General features: G+C 44.5%; 4 protein-coding genes across 4 annotated transcripts in view; 3 read left to right on the forward strand and 1 right to left on the reverse strand.

Moving 5' to 3' along the window:
* Nucleotides 1–779: 779 nt before the first annotated feature.
* On the forward strand, nucleotides 780–4079 carry LOC145455083 (protein kinase C and casein kinase substrate in neurons protein 2-like). Its single transcript, XM_080333032.1, has one exon. The coding sequence runs from the start codon at nucleotides 1326–1328 to the stop codon at nucleotides 2631–2633; it is 1308 nt and encodes a 435-aa protein (XP_080189158.1). The 5' UTR covers nucleotides 780–1325; the 3' UTR covers nucleotides 2634–4079.
* LOC145455086 (N-glycosylase/DNA lyase-like) lies at nucleotides 4038–8580 on the forward strand. The gene is made up of 2 exons (XM_080333036.1): nucleotides 4038–4160; nucleotides 6206–8580. Exon 2 carries the CDS (start codon nucleotides 6211–6213, stop codon nucleotides 7219–7221), a length of 1011 nt encoding a protein of 336 aa, XP_080189162.1. The 5' UTR covers nucleotides 4038–4160; nucleotides 6206–6210; the 3' UTR covers nucleotides 7222–8580.
* Nucleotides 8567–11443, forward strand: LOC145455077 (hamartin-like). The gene has a single exon (XM_080333025.1). It carries the CDS (start codon nucleotides 8567–8569, stop codon nucleotides 11324–11326), a length of 2760 nt encoding a protein of 919 aa, XP_080189151.1. The 3' UTR covers nucleotides 11327–11443.
* A 1545-nt stretch (nucleotides 11444–12988) lies between these two features.
* The window catches only part of LOC145455981 (uncharacterized), a 99661-nt gene continuing 89310 nt past the window's right edge, over nucleotides 12989–23339 (reverse strand). Inside the window, exons 151-156 of the mRNA XM_080334008.1 lie at nucleotides 17004–23150; nucleotides 16766–16939; nucleotides 15984–16169; nucleotides 15019–15207; nucleotides 13294–13476; nucleotides 12989–13220 (exon numbers count right to left, since the gene is read on the reverse strand). Coding sequence (XP_080190134.1) covers nucleotides 13036–13220; nucleotides 13294–13476; nucleotides 15019–15207; nucleotides 15984–16169; nucleotides 16766–16939; nucleotides 17004–23150 — 7064 coding nt within the window. The 3' untranslated portion in view covers nucleotides 12989–13035. The remainder of the gene's footprint in view (nucleotides 13221–13293; nucleotides 13477–15018; nucleotides 15208–15983; nucleotides 16170–16765; nucleotides 16940–17003; nucleotides 23151–23339) is intronic.

Consider the following 23339-nt stretch of genomic DNA (forward strand, 5'->3'; position numbering starts at 1 on the left):
GGCCGCCGCGCGGCGTCTGACGTCTGGCGTTTGGCCTCTGAGCGGGTTTAACCCCTGTTGCTCTATCACGTCCCGCACTAGTAATTCATTCGTGCTTACTTACGTCATCTTGTGGAAAATCAGTTCACTCCCAGTCATCTGTTTAATCGCCCAGAACTTCGTTAGTACCGGTCTACTTACTATCATATCATAGCTGAGTGCGAAGTAGGACTTTCATTCCGTAAGGTTTCATGGTTCGAAACGTTGGAATTTTAATCGATTTTGACATCTCATCTTTGAGGGCAAGGGTATTTTAATCTCTCTCATGCGTATAATCGGTATTTATTATTGAACAAAACGGGAAGACAGAAAACTGCACTCTCTTTTGTGCCTTTCATATCATCTGCTTTACTTGTCATTCAATGTGCATGTCTCTTCTCTACTTTGCCTATGCCAAGGTGGGTGTCTGATATCGAAGACTACTCCAAGTCGTTTCGACACCTTCCTATCTTTTCATTGTATCGCAGTTTTGTGGTGTTATTTGGAAATGATGAGAATATTACTAAACTGATACTGAAACGTGTACTGAAACCTACTTGAGTGTTCAGTGCTGTGCTATGTAGCCACAGCCCACAGGCCCCCTCATATGTTGAGAGACCGATTTTTCCTGTGTTATGGTAGATGGTCCGGCCATATAAAAGTGAGATAGGCTTGTGGACAAAGAGTCCCAGTAATCGTCAAGGACGTGAACCATTAATTGCAGTTATGAAAAAAGATAACAGAGAAAAAATCAGTGCCGTGTTGGCTGTCATTATAAGAATTCAATTGGAGTTGGTAGCTACATGCTGTAAAGTTTCAGTAAACCTCAAACAAATGGACAACTAAGTGCAAAGGCACCGCCAGTCCACTCCTAACAAATTGAGGTCAAAAGAAAGTCACCAAAGAAAAAGAAATGGTATGTAATAACAAGAGGAGGTAGACTGGAATATTGTAAATGAGTGGGATGATACAATATGGATTCAATCCATCGGATTGAAATCTCATGACTGTTTGATAAGTCTTCTCAAATTTCTGAGGGCTTTGTGAAACATACATTACCGTAATACTTATACTTACTTGGATCGGATGGTTCTTCTTAGTTCATTAGCCTTATCAAGGCTTTGTGTACATATTTTGCTCAAAATCCATGATATCTTGGTCTATGCAGTTACCATATTTATTTTACAATAGAGGCTAAACACAAATCACGGTTTATCGATTGCAAATTTTCACAGTTAACCATGTCTATTGCTCGTCTTCCAGAAGATCAGTATTATTTTCCTATTGATTAATGATACCTCCCCAACATGTCATCTTACAACTACGGTGAAGAGCATCCCGAGGCGCCCTCCGACAGTTTCTACGAGATCGGCCAATACAAGAGAACTGTCACTCGGGTGGATAACGGCAACAAACAATGCGACGAGCTCGCTGCATTTCTAAAAGAGCGTGCGATGATCGAAGAGAACTATTGTAAAAATATAAAGGCGTGGGGCACCAAGTATACCAAGATATTAGAAAAGGGCTCGTGCTACCATACCTTACAAGAAGCGTGGGGCTCGATGATTAAAGCTTCTGAAAAAATCGCGGAAATGCATTTGACCATAGCAAAGGAAGTAACGTCTACCGACGTGGAAGAAGTCAAAACCTGGAAAAAGTCAAATTACCGCACTCTCACTCTCGGGGGCTTGAAAGAGACAAAAAACTTTGCCGACGAGTTTTCCAAAGCGCAAAAACCGTGGGCGAAATTGTATAAAAAAGTAGTCGACGCCAAAAAGAGCTATTACAACGCATGCAAGGAAGAAAAGTCGGCGCAGACGCAGGAGAACACGGCCAAAAGTGACTCCACCCTGCCGCCGGAAAAAGTGAAGAAACTGCAAGAGCTAGTCGAAAAGAAAGGGCTAGAGCGGCAGAAACAAAAGGATAAGTACGAATCTGCGCTCAGCGACTTGGACGCCGGTAACTCGCGGTACATGGAAGAGATGGACCTAGTCTTCACAAAGTGCCAGGATTTCGAACACGACCGATTGACGTTTTTCAAAAAAATATTGCTGTCCGCCGAAGGCCATCTTGACATCTCCTCCCGTGGCGACTTGAAGCAACTGTACGGCAACGTACATAATTCACTCACCCGCGCCGACGTAGATTCCGATCTCGAGTGGTGGCGTATAAACCACGGTCCAGGGATGGCCATGAACTGGCCCGTGTTTGAAGAGTACGATTCTGAAAGAATCCACATGCAGCGCAACATCAGCAAGAAGCAAAGCGCAAAAGCGTCTAAGCATGTGGCGGGTGTCGACGCGATAGGCACAGCGCAGTTTACGCAAAACGACGAATTCGCAACTTCGTATCCTGCTAACAATGCTCCCGACGAACACACGGCCGCTTGGAGCGATGATGATCAGAGCAACCCGTTTGCCGATCATGACGCTGAAGGCGGAGTGCCGGTGCAGGCATTGTATGATTACGAGGGCGCAGAGGAGGATGAGTTATCATTCAGCGCCGGCGATAGGCTTTACAGGCTGGAAGACGAGGACGAGCAGGGGTGGTGTAAAGGAAAAACGGACAACGGTAAGGTTGGGCTATATCCGGCGAATTACATGAAGGATCTGTGAGAGTCGGCGCGGTGTATCACTAGAGCACGTTGCAAATCTATTTTATTCATATCGGGCACGTTTTGAGCGTTGATTTTCACTTGTTCCTAGCAGTCAGCGGGTTGATATGATCGCCATTTATTTGTTTCTGCGGTGTTATCAATATTGCTCGCGCTGAAATGAACAGAGCCTGTTTTTCTCGGACGTCCCTATTTTCCTTCCTCTTTGATTAGATATATTTCGTTTTATTTAATGGTATCTCGCGGTTGATGATGTGTTTTTGATACTGCGTTGTATTGTGCCGGGTTCACCAATGAATAATGGCGGTTTGCACCTCTCTGTTTCGAATGTTTCAATCGCGAATTTGGCTGAATATTATTGCATTTTCCGGATATAGACAATAGGCATATAAAGCTACAAGGAAATGATATCCGTTTGTGGAGATTATAGATCATTGATGCTTTGTAATGATTGTAATTTTGTAATAATTTGCAACCATGGTTTGAATATCTCGAATCTTCAAAGTCTGGTGGTGTTATGATCCAGGCTTGCGTGCCACGGTGCGAGAGCTATTGAACCTGTCTTCACATCTGCATTCGATATGTTTCGATGATAGATATGGTGTTTAGGCACTTTTAGATATTATTTTGAATTGGATATTGTGACAGTGCATATTGCTCTTTCGGATAGGCGACTGCCAGTATGTTTCAAGTGAATCGATTGAAAATTTGCCAACATCGTCATCCTTGTGCATTGTGAACGTGTGAATTTCTTCATGCATTGTTCATAGATGTGTAAGTATTGTGTAAGAGATTAGTAATATAAATATAATAGTTCCAAGTGTGTCATTGTGAATTCCATGATGTGTTGTTAGCCCGCAAATTTGACTGCATCGGTATGGAGTTTAGAGCAATCTCATAGCAAGTCGTAGCTGCCTTGTGATAAATGTATCATTTATTCGGATATGTTACCTTGCTTATTTACACTTGATTTGATGAAGTTTACCATCCAGTTTCGTTGACGTAAATGTTTTGAGAGGTATTATCACAACTACATAACTGCACCTAATCAGTATCGTTACTTGGTGATCTCGTATTTGTCGCAACGAGTCGTCACTAGAAATCAGTAAGCTGATAAAGGTCCAGAATAGTATGCTGCAGAAGATGACTGCATTCATATTTTTTGTAGCTAAGCAATGTCTAGCGTCACTTGATACAAATGGCGGGCAATTTACCCTGTCAATTGATTGTGTACACTTTTATTTCAAACAAATCACAGTACTATGTACTATTTGTACAGTTTCTATGTTACCCGGTAATTTTTTCATTCATTTTGAGTTGGAAATCGTGTCTGAAATGTACAAAACATTAATTAAACGGGTAGAAATAGTTTGTTCTATGCTCTTGATTTGAAACTTATTAAATATTCTGAATATTAAATCGCCTAGTAATTTGTCCTTCTGTTTAGGTGTTCTCAAGGGTAGATAAGTAGTGAGAGTAAGAGCTTAGCATAACGAAGTGGCTCTTGAATTCCTCTGAAAGGGAATAGGTAAGCACCAAGCATGTTCTTAGTGAATGGATTGGCTAGTTATCTTGTAATGGAATCGCTTATACGAGATTTTTTTTCACGTTTTTTTTTTCACATACATATTTATTTTCGGTATTTTATCACACAATGTCCAGACACATCTTTTTAAAAAGTTCCTGACCAGGGTAAAAAATGCTGTTGTAAAGTGATGTTAATGTCCACTTTTTGTTGCGGCATTTTTGAAGCCGTGTAAACTGCGTATGGTATGAGCTCAATGTATGATGGCATGGCTTAAGAGAATTAGTGACTACCGCTTTATGACTTGTTCAGTAGAGCCCAAACAGCAAATGACATCCGATGGTTGTCAATCATGATTTTCATAGCTCTTGGGCTTCTGATTCATGCATTTTTTATAACACTACTAAAATGTGATTTTAGTGGAATGGAAACTATTTGTAGAACACTGTTGAACCTCTTGATTGGTTTCCAGTAATGTTAGCTCGGACTTATTGATCCGATCCACGTGTGCGCTACTGTAACAACAACATTGAATCAGAATTGATGTTGCAATTATTTTGCTGTCATAAAGTAATCATGGTTGAAGAATTTACATTATCTAAGTATTTGCAGCACGAGTTGACACAGTTGTGTCAACTTGGAGACTAAATCATTGAATGTGTTATACTATAGACAAAAACGTCCAGAGCATATTATGACTAATGTAAAGGTCATGAAGTTACCCCAAACTTGATTGCACCATACTGAAGTGTTTGTAATCGCTGAAAAGATGTCCCCTGGGATTCATTGCTCATGCTCATTTATCATATGATGAAACAAGGCCCTAAATTTTGACATCAAAGCGTTCTTGTGGTTTTCTGTTGAAACTATCTGCAGAAGGCACACCACCATTTATAGAATCAGTGAAATACCAGCACACTGTGGTACTTGAGATATAGGCCTACATACTGACATATGAATACCGTGAAGGTCGAGTTATTTGTAAAAGATGTATCATCTCGGCCGTAACAACTTGAAAATTATTTTTTCAGCAGCCTTGATTAGTAGGATATAATAAGCCTCGTTGTTTTATTTTGAATGTTTGAATTGGTATTGGGGGAATTTACACTTTGTTAAAAGATCAGGAAGCTTTAGTAAATGCACAGTATCAGAACGAACCTAGTGCATTTGTGGCTTACTGCAGGGGTCGGCAACAAGTTTCAAAATGAATTTTTTCTCGCAGCTATTTTCATAAAACACAAGATCTTCAATGTTGAAATTTTTTTTGCAACTCGTACACTTTGAGGACGCTAAAAGATGCTTAGTATGGCAGTAACACACATGCTTCGATTAAAGAGGTGTACTTACTGAAAAATTTAATCAATGATCTTGACCACTATATTCTGAATCTATATTTACCTTGCAAAAGCATACGAACTTTTTAATGGACCAGAAACGAAATTCCTATGGACATTGGACAGGTGCCTGTACTGTAGGCTACGCGCAGCCAAGATTGCCGACCACTGTATTTATTTGCAACCACTATAAATCATTAAATGGCGGAATGTAAATTTTGCTATGGATTTTTAACAGTTGAAACATACAAGCTTTATAAATTGGATACCATATTCAAGTGCCGTAAACGTCGTCCAACTACCATATGGTGGACAAAAAAAATCATCGCTCTGTCAAATATGCCGGACCTGATTTTTGGAACAGTATCTCGCCGGCTATCCGACAGCCATGTCCACATTCAAGTCGAAATACAAACAATTTCTACTGTATCAATACTAGTTAGCCCTCTAGTCTACCGGACCACAACCTGACATATCGATCTCGCCTTCCGACACATGCCACCTTTTTGTCACTTTTCCTTTTATATTGTCTTCTTTCAGTTCTCATTCAGTGTGCATGCCTCCTTTTTTACATCGCCTAGGCCAGGTGGTGTCTGAATTCGAAGACTACTCCAAGTCGTTTCGACACCTTCGTGTCTTTCATTGTATCGCAGTCTTGTGGCGCATTGAAATGATGAAATTTTTAGCAATTTCAATTGAATTTCATTTTTTCAGATATCATGTCGAAATGGAACAGCATCCCCTGTTCATTGACCGCTCTCGATATAGGAATAGTTCTAAAGTGTGGGCAAAGTTTTCGGTGGGATTTGTTTGATGGTTGCTGGATAGGCGTACTTTGCGGCAAAGTTTGGAAGCTAAAACAAGATGATACCTGTATCTGGTACAAGACTCATGACCGTGACCAACATAAAGCAAGCAAAAGAAAGAATAGTTCCGGCAAAGGTGCCGCGTATGGCAAAAAGACTAAAATGAATATCGATGATGCTGTCGGCACCATTTCTAAACACAGCGACCAAGATAAAGATATCTTACATGACTACTTTCAACTTGGGATTAATTTAACAGACCTCTGCAACCAGTGGTCGAAAGTTGATGATCACTTTGATAGCATACACAAAAAATTCAAAGGGGTGCGCATGTTGCGACAAGATCCTGTGGAAAATCTATTTTCTTTTATTTGCTCGTCCAATAATAACATTACAAGGATCGCATCGATGGTAGAAAAAATGTGTGAATCTTTCGGGGATAAAATAGCTACAGTGGACGGTAAAGATTATCACACCTTTCCCGAGATTAGCGCCCTTGCCAAGAGTGATACAGAAGATATTTTGAGGAAACTAGGGTTTGGATATCGTGCCAAGTATATCCATCAGAGCGCAGTGAAGATTGCTCAATTCGGTGGCTCTGAGTGGTTGTATGGACTGCGTTCTTTACCGTATGCAGATGCGCATGCAGAACTTACCAAACTACCGGGCATCGGTGCTAAAGTAGCCGATTGTATTTGTATGATGTCATTGGATAAGTCGCAAGCTATCCCTGTCGATACACATGTGTGGCAAATTGCAGTCCGAGACTATAAAATCACCACTCTCAGAAATACAAAAACGCTCACGGCTTCGTCATACAAGTCAATAGGTGAGCACTTTCGCAATTTATGGGGAAGCCACGCGTCTTGGGCTATGAATTTCCTATTCGTGGCAGACCTAAAACAATTTCAACACCGTAAATGAATCTTGTTTGAATGTCAGCGTACACGTTAGCATTTGTGGAATGTGTAGTGCAATCCAAACGTGTTTGCTTTAGCTTTTGAAAGCTAGCATTGTAAACACATGTATTCATTAGTGGGATGGTCAATCGAAAGGTTGTCGCTGGCTTGTTGGCATGACTTCTCATGTTTGTAAACTAGCCGATCATCCATAAGCATGTAGCGGTATCAATTCAATTTATTAAAACTTATTCATTGACTTTGACTGTATAAAAATCAATGTGGAGTATCTCTATGTGCAGTTGGTTGTGTGGCCATAGGTCTAACTCTCAAGCCGTTTATTTTCGTAATGATCATATTCGGACACTTTGGTACTGTTCCTTCATTTACCCATTGCTGATGGCTCAAGTGAGGCATGGGATGAGCTTTCCAATGCAAACTACGACGCCTTACTTTACAATCAAGCTTTATATACTTGCTTCCATTAATATCCACCAATAAGATTGTGGCGAAATCTGATGCTAATATGTACACAATAAATAGGGCGGTATGATATTTTCAATGAGCTTTATGAGGCGTGGATCAAATATCAGAGAGTCAATAGTATTTGTGGGTGCCGGTGTGTTTTAAGTAACGTCATACGTTGATTTAGCCTGGGCTGGCACATGTCAGATGTCACACTTAGACATTTGATCATATATGTAACTCGTTTATGGCTGCTAAAAATGGCACGGAAAAGACATGCATTTCTGTGTTGAAATCTACTAAAATAGTGCAAAATGCTTGAATGCATGATAATCTAGGTATAGACAGATTGGTGTCGGTCCATTCTGGACTGCACGAGTCAAAAAGCTGAGATGCTTTTCCTTTGCATACGGTAGCCAATACATATCTGAAAGTTTTTTTTTCATCCATTCATGTTCAATTGTTCATGTCTTCTTGCGGGTATAAAACCCAAGCAAACTGGAAAACCAATCCCAATCAACCAAGTTACTCTACCGAGTTTCTTGTACTGAAAGAAAGTGTAATGTCCCCTAACCTCAGTTTCCTCGTCAATTAAGACGCAGTCGATGTGCATTCGTATTCACTATTCATGCATTGATATAAGTTTCGGTGCATGTAATTTAGTCACAAAGCATTGTATTTCTATGCATTGTCGGTACCGGTTTGAGTACTTCCTCACACTAATCTTGATTGTACTGACTGGCAGCCTATGTTCCTGGTCTGTAAAGCTTGCGTTGTCTCGCTCTGAGTGGTGCTCTCTAAAAAGAAAAATCAGGGATTTTACGGCTGATTTTTTATCTGAAAATTGTTTTATTTATGAAAAAGCTGTGATATGTGATTAATGTTCTCAACAACATACAATTTTGATGCATTTTGATAGCTTAGTTATCTTTCTAATTTACTATAATTTATCCCGTGGCATGCTGAGAAACACGATGAGTGGCGGAAGCATGGCGGGCCAGTCGCATCAAAACATTTCGGAAATGATCAAGTTGTTGGAATCCAGTAGCATCAGCGTCACGGAACAAACATGCACTCTGGTACGAGACAGCCTGTCCTCTAACGCTGACCCTTTACTTGTGAACGAACTGGTCGACCATTATATGACGTCTGGAAGTGCGGTAATACGGACACTGCTGGTTGGTGTACGCTCACCACATTTTAAGCACTTTCTCGTAAAACTCGACGAGTATTTACAAAAGCCAATGACGCGGTACGCTGCGTTGAACCTCATGGGACACGTGGTGCGAAAAGACCCGTCTTGGCTTCATCAGATTGTACAATCGCGCGCTTTCACCACTGTCATCAAATGCCTCCAGCTGGACAATGACATAACCGTCTTGACCATCGCGATGTACGTTGTCGCGACACTGCTCCCAAAAGTGCCCACACAAGTCGCCCCTAACCTGAACCACTTGTTTGGGATATTCATAAGGCTCGTGTCGTGGAGGACAATCCGCGGCGTAGACGCAAGCGAGATGAACCTCGGACATTTCCAAGCGGCGCTATTTTCCTTCTTCCTCTCAATCTACGGCATGTATCCGTGCAGTTTGATCGAATGTCTTCAGAACTACTACTGCCGGAAGAAACTGTCAGACGCTAAACCTGCCGGGACTCCCACGATAAAGTACGCAACTTCTCCTGGCGAAGAGCAAGTGCTCATGGAGAGAAGGAGATACGATATTTTCAAAACGAGCATTGTGCCGCTGTTGCGTAAAGTCCGTCTAAACCCGTACATGATCATGTATTCCAAAGATAACGAAACGACTAGCGATAAATGGCGCAAGATGGAGCCGCATGATATTGTGACGGATATTTCGCAAGTGTTCATCGGGGAGAAGGATTACGCACGCGGCGATAACTCGAGCAGAAGCAACACGCAAACCACTACCACCCCGGACGAAACCAATGGAGAACAAAGGCAGATCATGACCGACTCCTGTGATGAAGCAGTTTGGAGTCCGTCGATGGTTATAGGCTTGTCGACACCACCTTCTTCAAGAGGTATGTCTCCGACACGCGAAATGGCCGACGAGTTTAAATCTAGCAGCGAGAAATCCCGTAAGCCACGTCCGAACGTCCTCAATCTGTCTTTCGCATCTGCGAAAACCTCAAATACGTCAACGCCGTGTACGCCAACCATGCCGAGTCAGTTGTTTGATTTTGAAAAGAGTGACAGCGACAATGAATCTATCATATCTGCCCAGTCCAGCGCGTTGACAACGCCCAAAGAAATAGGCGCAAAATTTCAATTCAATCCGCCACAAATCCAGTCGGCAAAAACTGACAACTTCATACCTGATTTTTCCCCTGCTCTCCAACCCATCGCCGATGACACTCGAGACCAAGAAAGTCAAAGCTGTAAAACGTCCGACGCGTTATTCATTGAGACAGACAAGCCGGCTGTGCAAAATCTCCTCAACGTGTCGCGTGGCGATAAGGCGGAAAGCAAAAAAGGGGATATCTTAGAGAACGAACTGCGGCTTAGCATCCAAGCCGGCGCGACAATATCAGACGTTGACTGGCAGCATTTTGGACGCGGGCCTTTAGGTGAAAAGGAATCGAAACGTCTTCTTTCCGGGTACCTGCAATTACAGTGCGCTTTGCTGTTTGAGAAGCATTGTAGACAGCAGCACGCCACTAAAGCCAGACGGCTTATGCGTAAAATCTACGAGTCTTCGGCGTTGTCGAAAAGGAATGAGATGTTGATGGAAATTTTGGCGGAGAAGGACGCCGAAATCTGTAAATTACAGGCTTCGGCGGAATCGCTTCGCGCCGACAAGCTGGCATCGGAAGCCAGGCACCGCAGCGCCGCTGAAGTTTTAAAACATGACTCTTCGAGGAATGCGGCGCTCTTGAAAACGGCTCGCGAAGACATCGAAAAGTTGCAGCGAGAGAAAATTCGTGACGAGGCGCGCATCGCGGAGCTGACAAGCGAAAGGAAGGAAATGAACTCGCGACTGATCAAAGCAGACCTTCGGCTCGAGCACGAGACTCGCAACAAGGAGACCAACGAGGCGCTGAAAGCGCAGGTTTTCAAGCTGCAGAAAGATCTTTTGCTCGCCGAGGAGCTGAACGCCAAAGTCGAGGTGATGTGTGAAAATGACAGCCGGTTCCGAAATGCCAAAGCCAACGAGTATGAGAGGCTAATACGCTCGTACCAAAAAGAAAACGCCACGATCAAGGAGCAGCTGCAGACAGCGTCGCGGGCTCGCGATTTGGCATCTTTGAAAGTCGGGGACACGGCTAGAATGTTGAAATTGAAGGACTCTCTGTTGGAGGAGCAGAAAAAGTATCTGGAAAACGTAAAGTCCCTGGCGAGAAGTCAGATACAAGCGATACAAAGCAAATACCAGTCACAAAAGAGCGTTGTGTCACAGATGGAGATTCAAATCATGGACTTGTTCGCAAAGGTGACCGCTCTCGAAGGTGGTGGTGATTCGGCGTCCTATTCTGATTCAGGGCAGCCCATACAAAAGACGTTACGTATCTCGCAAAACGTTGATGAACTCGCTTTGAGCGCCTGTCCGGAACTGAGTCCGCCTCTTCAGATGGGAGTTTCTCCGCGAACCAACGTCGCGACTCTGGAGTTGGAGGCTTCCACGATATCCGACCGAAACAACTGAAACACTGGTGACTGCGCGCTTGAAACTAGCCTCGTATATTGCGTAAATTTTTCTCTTCGAATCGTGATTTTCTGATGCTTTCTCGTGTTTATGATGCAATAAAGAAGTCGATGTGAAGATGCTTCCGTTACATTCAATCTGGAAAGAGTAGTTTTGGTAGACATCGTCTGTTTTACCTTGTCCCAGAAGAAGGAACCTGTGCTTGCCAGAGGTGGTCAGTAAGGAAGTACTTCTACTTTTTTGAAGTACTCAAGTAGCTTTCCTCTACTTCTGGTACTTACTCGAGTAGATCTGATTTTCGCTACTTCTACTTCGTAATATTTTGTGATCTACTTAGTTTTCGCTATTTTCAGTTAGTCAAGTATAAGTAGTTCAATCTTCCAATCAGGAAGATAGCCTGAGGAATTTCGGGGCTGTTTTTACGGAGTATCAACATTTAATTTTCATAAAAGTTTAGTAAAGCCCAGAATTTTCGTCGCGCGCAGTGAATACGGAGTGACCAGTATGGTTTCACGAAAGTATGGGTGAATATAATTTAGGTACAGGGTTGGCGCGGTTCCGTTCACACCACATTGTCGCCTTTCACCCGTATGAAATAATTCATCACTGTATATATGCCTCATCATAACGTTTGAAACTGATGTTTCGCAATCTAGCATTTACTTGTCATCGTAATCTAGGAGGTCCATGGCGTGTCCTAATCTGCAAAAGTGGACTCTGACTTTTTTTAGTTTTAGAGCTGTGTTAGCATACCACCTTTGAAACTTTCTGGACTAAAACATGAAATACATGTTCTGCTTTTAGAAGTAGTATTTATATTTCACTTTCAATTCCCAGTATCATATACTTTTAGTTATAATTAATATTAGTTCTTTTGTCTGGATAACATACATGTTGAAGTATAAAAGAAAGTGTAGTAGGCTAATGCCTTTAATTTCTGGAATTAAAGCTACACAACATGGCATTTTTACGGTCCACCATATTTTTTATTTACGTTTACTAATGGCGCAAAAGGCAATAGGGGGGGGGGGCGATGACGCGTTAAAACGGCTATATTGGAGTCAAGTCGGCGAATTGACCTTTTTTTTAGTGAACCCACGAAAATTTAGTTGAAAAAGTGTAATATTCGACATCAAGCCGAGAAGTTGACTTTTTTCTTTTTAGTCAACCCACCTGTGATTACAGTTTATATATATATTTTTCGGTTCACAAAATTTGGGGGGCGATCATCGGTGTTGAGCTTGAAAAGGGGGCGATGAGTCGAAAAAGGTTTTCACTTGTGCCTGAGTCAGTCACTACACACTACAGCCCACAAGACTCGGCGATTTTAACCAAACTTCAGAATAGCTTTTTCGTATCTTTGTTTCCTGGTGACCACGCTCTTAGCTATTTTAAAAGGCTGATGTGACTACTAGCTCTAGTGGCCTCAAGTTCATTTGGCCATAGAAATTAGCGGGAACCGGCAGCTCATCTCTGATAGCGTTTTGTCGAGATATCCGTTACACAGACTCATGCATAGCGTCCTAAGCCAATTCGACATCTCATATCTCTAAGGCGTTTCAAACTTTATTCAGTCTGAGATTCCTTTTTCTCTTACATATTGAACACACATACATCATTGAAGTTTATTAAGTTTTGCATTACAGCTGTGCAGTCAGTTAGTTGACCAACACTTAGTGTTGGACGTTCGAAAATTTAACCTAGTAAGCTCATTCGCATCTTGGCGTTGCGCCGCTCCAGCGACCCGTGGGTCGGCAAGCTCTCCTTGGGAAACCTATGACCCTACTTCCGCCCTGGCAAGAATAGGTCGCGACAGATCCTTGCATACGTTGAGCATCGCTATACCTAAGATTTCCATTCGCGATATCTTCAAGGGGAGGACACTGTGCTCTCTCTGAATAATATGAAAATGTGTTAGCAACTTGAAAAGTTTCGGGTCTGCACAAGGGACCGAAGGCCTAACTTACGTCTTTGGCATCTCGGTTGCTGACCAGACCATTGTCCGTTTGATTGGCAACTTCTAGTGGCCGTACCACCTTGAATTTCGAATCGGTTGCGACAAGTGTAGGTAGCTGTTGTGCCTGGTGTGAGATCGTTGCTACTGTATTGGACCTGTCCGTTGTTGATGCCGCTGAGGGTACTGCATTTGGCTGAAAAAATGGACAGGATATCATACATCAGGTCATTGTTGCGGACCTAAAACTAAACTGAACCAAACGAAGTTTGTGGTAAGCTTATTGTGTGCATCGGGACTCGGCAATAAGTAGATGTGATATTCACAAATCAAACTTGACTTACATTATATAATAATCATTATCATATAATCATAATCATACGTTCAAGACACACAATGTGCACAAGAAACATAGGAGGATGTCAAAACATCCAAGAGTGGTCTATCAATCTCGGCCTACTGGTATTAAGCAGTGTTGGGATGAGTCTAGTCTATCATCTTTTGACTTGACTTGAGTCACTTTGCTAAAATGACTTGACTTGACTTCGGGTATCAGAAATATCGATTGACTCGTGACTGGGAGCAAAATTCACGAGTCAATTTCAAGTCATCAAATAATCGGTGTCCATAAAAATCACTGCACCTTGCATATGTTCGGATTGTTCGCGAAACGCCGCTGTAACCCGTGTAAGCAACCAATCATTCAATGATTGCGTGTTTTACTGAGCCTCCATTGCTTTCTCACAAATGAATTGACCGAAGCTTACGTTGTCTTGAACTATTATAGTAAAGTAATTTAATAGCAAAATGTTTATTTATGGTCTCTGTTCTTACCTTAACCAAACCTCTTGTTTTATTAAAATTGAGGATAGTTTTTATAGTCTGTATCTGTATTTCAGACAGCTAGCAAAATGCAATGACGGCATCATGCCTCATGCTTCGAAAGGGCAACTTGACTTGAATTGTGACTTGACTCGACTTGACTCGAGTCACCCCCAAAATTTGAATGAATCGACTTGACTCGAGTTACCTTTGATAATTGATTGACTTGACTTGACTCGAGATGCGCAATGACTCGAAATGACTCGTGACTCGAAGGTAGTGACTTGATCCCAAAACTGGTAGTAAATTTTATTTTGTCACTTTCATTCGCTTGTATTCGTCGTCAATCAGGTCTTTCTCTCTGCTTTTTATGATTGTTGATATACAATGTTCTTTTCAAATCACTAAATCATTACTAGTTAATGACGATTACCCCTGACGAGTGTCAGTCGAGAATATTCATGTCTATATTAACATGATATATTGTCTAATTGCATATTGAAGTTCTTTACTCCCATAAGTTTCTGGTCGTTTTTTGTAATAACACCCTAATAACAGCGACACAGGTGATGGGGTTCAAAGATCAACCTCCAATACTACGTGCTACAACCGAGACTCTTACCGCAGTCTCTCGTGTTGATGGCTGTGGATTAACCAACTGGGTTAATTTTTGATTTGATAGGCTTGATTTTGGATCAGTAGCTCATGTTTCAAAACCGAATAGCGTGTCGTATTGGTAATAATAACCTGAACTGAGTAGGACACCGTGCAATAAATCTTAAAATGCGTCACTGGAAACAAATTTATAGCAACAAACAAGCAATAGGAATATTCAATTTGCATCACACGCATTCCCCGCAAGACTGCGAATTCTGACGTTACAGTTTCTCGTCAACTTTACAATTTGTAAACTTACTTTGTTGCTCCGCAACGCATTCCGGTTGCTGCCCTGACCATTGGCCGTTCGCCTGGCAAATTCTCGTGCTGCTACCTCTCAGGGTGTGTCCCGGATTGCAAACGTATGTCGCGGACGTGCCTTGCTGGAGTTCGTTGCTGCTGTACTCGACTCTGCCGTTTCCGATATCATTCAGTCGGTTGCATCGCACTGTGATTGCATGGACATTTAATATATGACGCTATAGATCAGATGATTCTATGGATGATTTTGTGCTTTCTACACAGGTGTGGTCAGAATAGTCAGTAGAAGCAATGCTCTACATTCCTACTGAAGTACAAGTTCAAGTAGAGATGTCCAAGACAGCCTTCCAGTGGAAGTAGAAAATTTCTGACAAGTGCTTAATCGAGGGTTCACATGCCTATTGCCGGTAACCAGAGTTGGCGACTTTCGAAATTGCAATATGTTTTTTCGCGACTAAAGAAAAACGTCTAATTTCACTACTAATAGGTGCTATCTTCCAATATATATATTTAGTTACGATGACACAGGGGCTATTTCGAATGGTTTCTATGACAATCTCACCCAAAAAGGTGATGCAAACTCATGCTAAAACTATTTCCTACTTTTCAAAATCCAAATCACATTTAGTAAGTAATTTTACCTGAATATTTTTCTCGTTTCTAGACATTCACAGTAACAAAAGTCAAGCTTGAAAATCTTTCATTTTCAAAATTCACTCAAGTAGAGAGTACTTTTTGCATCAATCTCACAAATTCGTATCAATGAATTTGTCTTTAATATCGGACGGCGGTTTTGAGTAATTGTTAGTTGCACTGACGCCGTTCAAGCTTGGAATAGCAAAAATAATTGTCAACAAAGTCTCAGATGCATTGTCTCTTGTGCACTTTCCGAGTTTGCCGTTGCCTATGTCAGCTTGGATTGCGCCTATCAGTATGAAAGCATTGAACTTGAGATATCCTTACCTTGGGCACGTTCACACCTCGGCTCTTGTCCAGACCACTGACCATTGGAATCGCACGTTCTCACGGAATTGCCGATAAGATTGTATCCGTTCTGGCAAGTGTACGTAGCAGTGGTACCCTGCTGGAGACTGTCGCTACTGAATTGAATCTGTCCATTGGCAATACCGCTGAGTCGCTGGCACGGTACTGTAATATCAGAATTGAATTCAACGTTGGTCATACTACGATAAAATCGTCTTCCCGGTGTAAAACTGGGACAAAGAAAACAGGTTGATTGTGGCAGTTATCAAAAGCTCATATTCCTCATCAGTAACAATCAGGGTTGGAAATAATATTGTTATAATATCACTATAATCGCATATCTAACATTATGTTGCTACTGTAATATCATATCTCATATTGTAATATTACTGTAATCGCATATCTAATTAGTGATACACCACAGTCACAGAAGGCAACCGAAGTGACGTGAAGTGTGAAATGGGGAACTCTAAATAGCTCCCGGATTTCTCGGTAAATCAAATTGACTTTTGTAGAAGATTGCGTGAAAAAAAAACTCATTACCAAATGCAGAAACACCCGTTTTGGAGCAGGAAGGAGCACGGATTGATATTCGAAGACTTTGGCGTAATTTAGATTAACCAATTTTTCAAAGTGGTATTCAAAATTTCATGGTTGGACATTATTTATTCGACAGAAATTATGGATTCAGATCTAAAAATTTAGATACGGAAATAAAATATCATCGCTGGAATTCAGTCAGTTAGAAGATAGCAACTCACGGGCACATTCGCAACTCGGTTGGTTTCCAGACCATTGTCCGTTCGACTGGCAAGTCCTGCTTTGTCCCCCTTGAAGCCTGCATCCGTCGTTGCAAGAGTACGTGGCCGTCTTACCGTCGTCGCTGTGTTGTACTCGACCGTTCGCGATATCGTTGAGTCTCTGGCATTCTACGTCTGAATAGTAGGACAAAATTAGTAAGCGCGATATGGCAACTCAGGTTACAACTTTGCAACATACCTCTCTGCTCTTGTCTCTGCTGACAGTTGAACCCGTTACCCTGGTAACCGTTTCGACATCCGCAGAAGAATCCGCCATCTCTTCCCTGCCTGCAATCTGCATTGGGACCGCATTGGCGTCCGAATCTGCTCTGGCAATCTTGCTGCCGGGCAGGTTGACCTGGCTGACCTGGTTGTCCGGGCTGGCCTGGTTGGTCGCCACCTTGTCCCGGCTGTCCTGGTTGACCAGGTTGATCTGGCTGTCCTGGTTGGCCCCCTTGTCCCGGCTGATCTGGTTGACCTGGCTGTCCTGGTTGCCCTGGTTGGTCACCACCTTGTCCCGGCTGATCTGGCTGTCCTGGTTGGCCACCTTGTCCCGGCTGATCTGGTTGACCTGGCTGTCCTGGCTGCCCGGGCTGGCCTGGTTGGTCACCACCTTCTCCCGGCTGTCCTGGTTGACCTGGCTGATCTGGTTGTCCAGGTTGACCAGGTTGTCCTGGTTGTCCGGGCTGCTGTTGGCATTGGTAGCCACCACCGTAATACCCATCTCTGCAGTAGCAGAAGAAGCGGTTCTCATTCCCGACTTCATAGCAGTTTGCAAATTCGCTACAGTCCCTGTTGTCTTGTTGTTGGCAGTCTTCGCGCCGAGCAGGCTGTCCTGGTTGACCCGGCTGATCTGGTTGTCCCGGCTGTGGTGGTTGACAATAAAAGCCGTTGCCTACATCTCCGCCGCGACAGCTACAGAAGAATTGTCCGTCGCTAGATAACCTGCAATCCGCATTTCCGGCACATTCCTTCCCAAACTGCTGCTGGCAATCTTGCCGCTGTGCAGGCTGACCGGGCTGTCCAGGTTGCCCTGGCTGTCCAGGTTGACCCGGCTGTCCCGGTTGCCCTGGCTGGTCACCACCTTGTCCTGGTTGCCCTGGCTGGTCTGGTTGTCCGGGCTGTCCAGGTTGACCTGGCTGCCCCGGTTGGTCACCACCTTGTCCCGGTTGCCCTGGCTGGTCTGGTTGGCCGGGCTGTCCAGGTTTACCTGGCTGTCCCGGTTGGTCACCACCTTGTCCCGGTTGCCCTGGCTGGTCTGGTTGTCCGGGCTGCCCAGGTTGTCCTGGTTGGTCACCACCCTGTTCGGGCTGTCCAGGTTGCCCTGGCTGTCCTGGTCGTGTCCACACTCTTCGAGGGTTGCAGACGAATCCTCCTCCGTAGTATCCAGGTCTGCAGTAACAAAAGAATCTATTATTATCAGCTCTTCTGAAGCAATCGGCGAATTCACTGCATCTGCGATTATTTTGTCTTTGGCAGTCTTGCATTTGAGCCGTTTGTCCGGGCTGTACTACTTTCTGAACAGTAGGTGTCGGTCTTGGTGTTACGACATCACGTCTGGCTCGGCAGAAAAGTCCGTTGCCTATGTATCCCATTCGGCAGCTACAGAAAGCTTGACCGCCAGCCATACGTCTGCAATTGGCGTTACCGTTGCATCGTCTACCAAATCGGGCCTCACAATCTTCTTGACCTACTTCTGAACCAGGTTGCTCAGTTTGACCAGGCTGCCATTGTCTGCAGTTGAAGCCTCCACCATAATATCCAGCCCTGCAGTAACAGAAGAAGCGGTTGTTGCTTCTCTTGAAACAGCGAGCGTTCTCTCCACATTTTCTGCCATTTTGCCTTTCACAATCTTCTGGTTGGGCAACTTCTCCAGGTGCTGGTATGTCATCCATTTCACCATCAGTTTGTTGCCTTGCTCGACAGAAGAGTCCGTTTCCTACATATCCCATTCGGCAGCTACAGAAAGCTTGACCGCCGGCCATACGTCTGCAATTGGCGTTACCATTGCATCGTCTACCAAATCGGGCCTCACAATCTTCTTGACCTACTTCTGAACCAGGTTGCTCAGTTTGACCAGGCTGCCATTGTCTGCAGTTGAAGCCTCCACCATAATATCCAGCTCTGCAGTAGCAGAAGAAGCGGTTATTGCTTCCCTTGAAACAGCGAGCGTTCTCTCCACATTTTCTGCTGTTTTGTCTCTCACAATCTTCAGGTTGGGCAACTTCTCCAGGTGCTGGTATGTCATCCATTTTATCCATATCACCATCAGGTTGTGGTCTAGCCCGACAGAAGAGTCCATTGCCTACATATCCCATTCGGCAGCTACAGAAAGCTTGACCGCCGGACATACGTCTGCAATTGGCGTTACCGTTGCATCGTCTACCAAATCGTGCTTCACAAGCTTCTGGGCCTACTTCAGATCCAGGCTGCTCAGTTTGACCAGGCTGCCATTGTCTGCAGTTGAAGCCTCCACCATAATATCCAGCTCTGCAGTAACAGAAGAAGCGGTTGTTGCTTCCCTTGAAACAGCGAGCGTTCTCTCCACATTTTCTGCTATTTTGTCTTTCACAATCTTCTGGTTGGGCAACTTCTCCAGGTGCTGGTATGTCATCCATTTCACCATCAGTTTGTCGTCTGGCCCGACAGAAGAGTCCATTGCCTACATATCCCATTCGGCAGCTACAGAAAGCTTGACCGCCGGCCATACGTCTGCAATTGGCGTTACCGTTGCATCGTCTACCAAATCGTGCCTGGCAAGCTTCTTGGCCTACTTCAGATCCAGGCTGCTCAGTTTGACCAGGCTGCCATTGTCTGCAGTTGAAGCCTCCACCATAATATCCAGTCCTGCAGTAGCAGAAGAAGCGGTTATTGCTTCCCTTGAAACAACGGGAATTGTCCCCGCATCTTCTGCCATTTTGTCTTTCACAATCTTCTGGCTGGGCAACTTCTCCAGGTGCTGGTATGTCATCCATTTGACCATCTGTTTGTTGCCGTGCTCGACAGAAGAGTCCGTTTCCTACATATCCCATTCGGCAGCTGCAGAAAGCTTGACCGCCGGCCATACGTCTGCAATTGGCGTTACCGTTGCATCGTCTACCAAATCGTGCCTGGCAAGCTTCTTGGCCTACTTCAGATCCAGGCTGCTCAGTTTGACCAGGCTGCCATTGTCTGCAGTTGAAGCCTCCACCATAATATCCAGTCCTGCAGTAGCAGAAGAAGCGGTTATTGCTTCCCTTGAAACAACGGGAATTGTCCCCGCATCTTCTGCCATTTTGTCTTTCACAATCTTCTGGCTGGGCAACTTCTCCAGGTGCTGGTATGTCATCCATTTCACCATCACGTCTTGCACGGCAGAAAAGTCCATTGCCTACATATCCCATTCGGCAACTACAGAAAGCTTGACCGCCGGTCATACGTCTGCAATTGGCGTTACCGTTGCATCGTCTACCAAATCGTGCTTCACAAGCTTCTGGGCCTACTTCAGATCCAGGCTGCTCAGTTTGACCAGGCTGCCATTGTCTGCAGTTGAAGCCTCCACCATAATATCCAGCTCTGCAGTAACAGAAGAAGCGGTTGTTGCTTCCCTTGAAACAGCGAGCGTTCTCTCCACATTTTCTGCTATTTTGTCTTTCACAATCTTCTGGTTGGGCAACTTCTCCAGGTGCTGGTATGTCATCCATTTCACCATCAGTTTGTCGTCTGGCCCGACAGAAGAGTCCATTGCCTACATATCCCATTCGGCAGCTACAGAAAGCTTGACCGCCGGCCATACGTCTGCAATTGGCGTTACCGTTGCATCGTCTACCAAATCGTGCCTGGCAAGCTTCTTGGCCTACTTCAGATCCAGGCTGCTCAGTTTGACCAGGCTGCCATTGTCTGCAGTTGAAGCCTCCACCATAATATCCAGTCCTGCAGTAGCAGAAGAAGCGGTTATTGCTTCCCTTGAAACAACGGGAATTGTCCCCGCATCTTCTGCCATTTTGTCTTTCACAATCTTCTGGCTGGGCAACTTCTCCAGGTGCTGGTATGTCATCCATTTGACCATCTGTTTGTTGCCGTGCTCGACAGAAGAGTCCGTTTCCTACATATCCCATTCGGCAGCTGCAGAAAGCTTGACCGCCGGCCATACGTCTGCAATTGGCGTTACTGTTGCATCGTCTACCAAATCGTGCCTGGCAAGCTTCTTGGCCTACTTCAGATCCAGGCTGCTCAGTTTGACCAGGCTGCCATTGTCTGCAGTTGAAGCCTCCACCATAATATCCAGTCCTGCAGTAGCAGAAGAAGCGGTTATTGCTTCCCTTGAAACAACGGGAATTGTCCCCGCATCTTCTGCCATTTTGTCTTTCACAATCTTCTGGCTGGGCAACTTCTCCAGGTGCTGGTATGTCATCCATTTCACCATCACGTCTTGCACGGCAGAAAAGTCCATTGCCTACATATCCCATTCGGCAACTACAGAAAGCTTGACCGCCGGTCATACGTCTGCAATTGGCGTTACCGTTGCATCGTCTACCAAATCGTGCTTCACAAGCTTCTGGGCCTACTTCAGATCCAGGCTGCTCAGTTTGACCAGGCTGCCATTGTCTGCAGTTGAAGCCTCCACCATAATATCCAGCTCTGCAGTAACAGAAGAAGCGGTTGTTGCTTCCCTTGAAACAGCGAGCGTTCTCTCCACATTTTCTGCTATTTTGTCTTTCACAATCTTCTGGTTGGGCAACTTCTCCAGGTGCTGGTATGTCATCCATTTCACCATCAGTTTGTCGTCTGGCCCGACAGAAGAGTCCATTGCCTACATATCCCATTCGGCAGCTACAGAAAGCTTGACCGCCGGCCATACGTCTGCAATTGGCGTTACCGTTGCATCGTCTACCAAATCGTGCCTGGCAAGCTTCTTGGCCTACTTCAGATCCAGGCTGCTCAGTTTGACCAGGCTGCCATTGTCTGCAGTTGAAGCCTCCACCATAATATCCAGTCCTGCAGTAGCAGAAGAAGCGGTTATTGCTTCCCTTGAAACAACGGGAATTGTCCCCGCATCTTCTGCCATTTTGTCTTTCACAATCTTCTGGCTGGGCAACTTCTCCAGGTGCTGGTATGTCATCCATTTGACCATCTGTTTGTTGCCGTGCTCGACAGAAGAGTCCGTTTCCTACATATCCCATTCGGCAGCTGCAGAAAGCTTGACCGCCGGCCATACGTCTGCAATTGGCGTTACCATTGCATCGTCTACCAAATCGTGCCTGGCAAGCTTCTTGGCCTACTTCAGATCCGGGTTGCTCAGTTTGACCAGGCTGCCATTGTCTGCAGTTGAAGCCTCCACCATAATATCCAGCTCTGCAGTAGCAGAAAAAGCGATTGTTGCTTCCCTTGAAACAACGGGAATTGTCCCCGCATCTTCTGCCATTTTGTCTTTCACAATCTTCTGGCTGAGCAACTTCTCCGGGTGCTGGTATGTCATCTATTTCGCCATCAGTTTGTGGTCTGGCCCGGCAGAAGAGTCCATTGCCTACATATCCCATTCGGCAACTACAGAAAGCTTGACCGCCCGCCATAACTCTGCAATTAGCGTTACCATTGCATCGTCTACCAAATCGTGCCTGGCAAGCTTCTTGGCCTACTTCAGATCCGGGTTGCTCAGTTTGACCAGGCTGCCATTGTCTGCAGTTGAAACCTCCACCATAATATCCAGCTCTGCAGTAGCAGAAGAAGCGGTTATTGCTTCCCTTATAACAACCCGCAGATTCTCCGCATCTTCTACCATTTTGCCTTTCACAATCTTCTGGTTGCGCCAACTCTCCAGGCGCCTGTACATCCACAGACTCCGGCTGCCGTTGTATCCGTTGACAGTAAAACCCGTTACCCCGGTAGCCACTTCGGCAACTGCAGAACAAGCGCCCGTTGTTACTTCTTCTGCATTCAGCATTTCGGCTGCATCGTCGTCCAAACAGTCCCTGGCATTCTTCCTGACTGGCGGGTTGTCCAGGCTGTACAGGCTGGTCAGACTGTCTCTGCGTGCAGTCAACACCGCCTCCGTAATATCCGGTGTTGCAATAACAGAAGTGACGGCCGTTTCGTTGGTAGCAATTCGCGAAATCGCTGCATTTTGCTCCGTTTTCAATCTCACAGTTTCGGCGATCGGCCGGCTGTCCAGGTTGTACCGGTTGTTCCACGTCGGCCGTGCAATCGAATCCGTTGCCCTGGTGTCCGCCACGGCACTTGCAGTAGAATTCGCCATTGGAGCGCTTGAAACAATCGGCAAAGTCGTTGCAACGTCGGTTGAACTGGTTAGCGCAGTCAGAAGGTTGGGCCGGTACGTCGCCGGTCGGTTGGACAGTGTGTTCTCCCGCTGTTAATATTTACATAGGTGACGAAATCAGTCATCATTGGTACTCGGGTGGAAGGTGCAGTAACGTCGTAAATTTTTAATCGAGTACAAGTATATAAGTAGGGATTTCCGAGTAATTTATAATGCGAGTATTCTTGGCCTAATTTTGCCTGCAAAACTGAAAAGATAGAAGCTAAATTAGTCTAAAAC

The sequence above is a fragment of the Botryllus schlosseri genome, chromosome 14, assembly GCF_051294905.1.
Source record: "Botryllus schlosseri isolate E-star chromosome 14, Bs_hap1, whole genome shotgun sequence".
Lineage (NCBI taxonomy): Eukaryota > Metazoa > Chordata > Ascidiacea > Stolidobranchia > Styelidae > Botryllus > Botryllus schlosseri.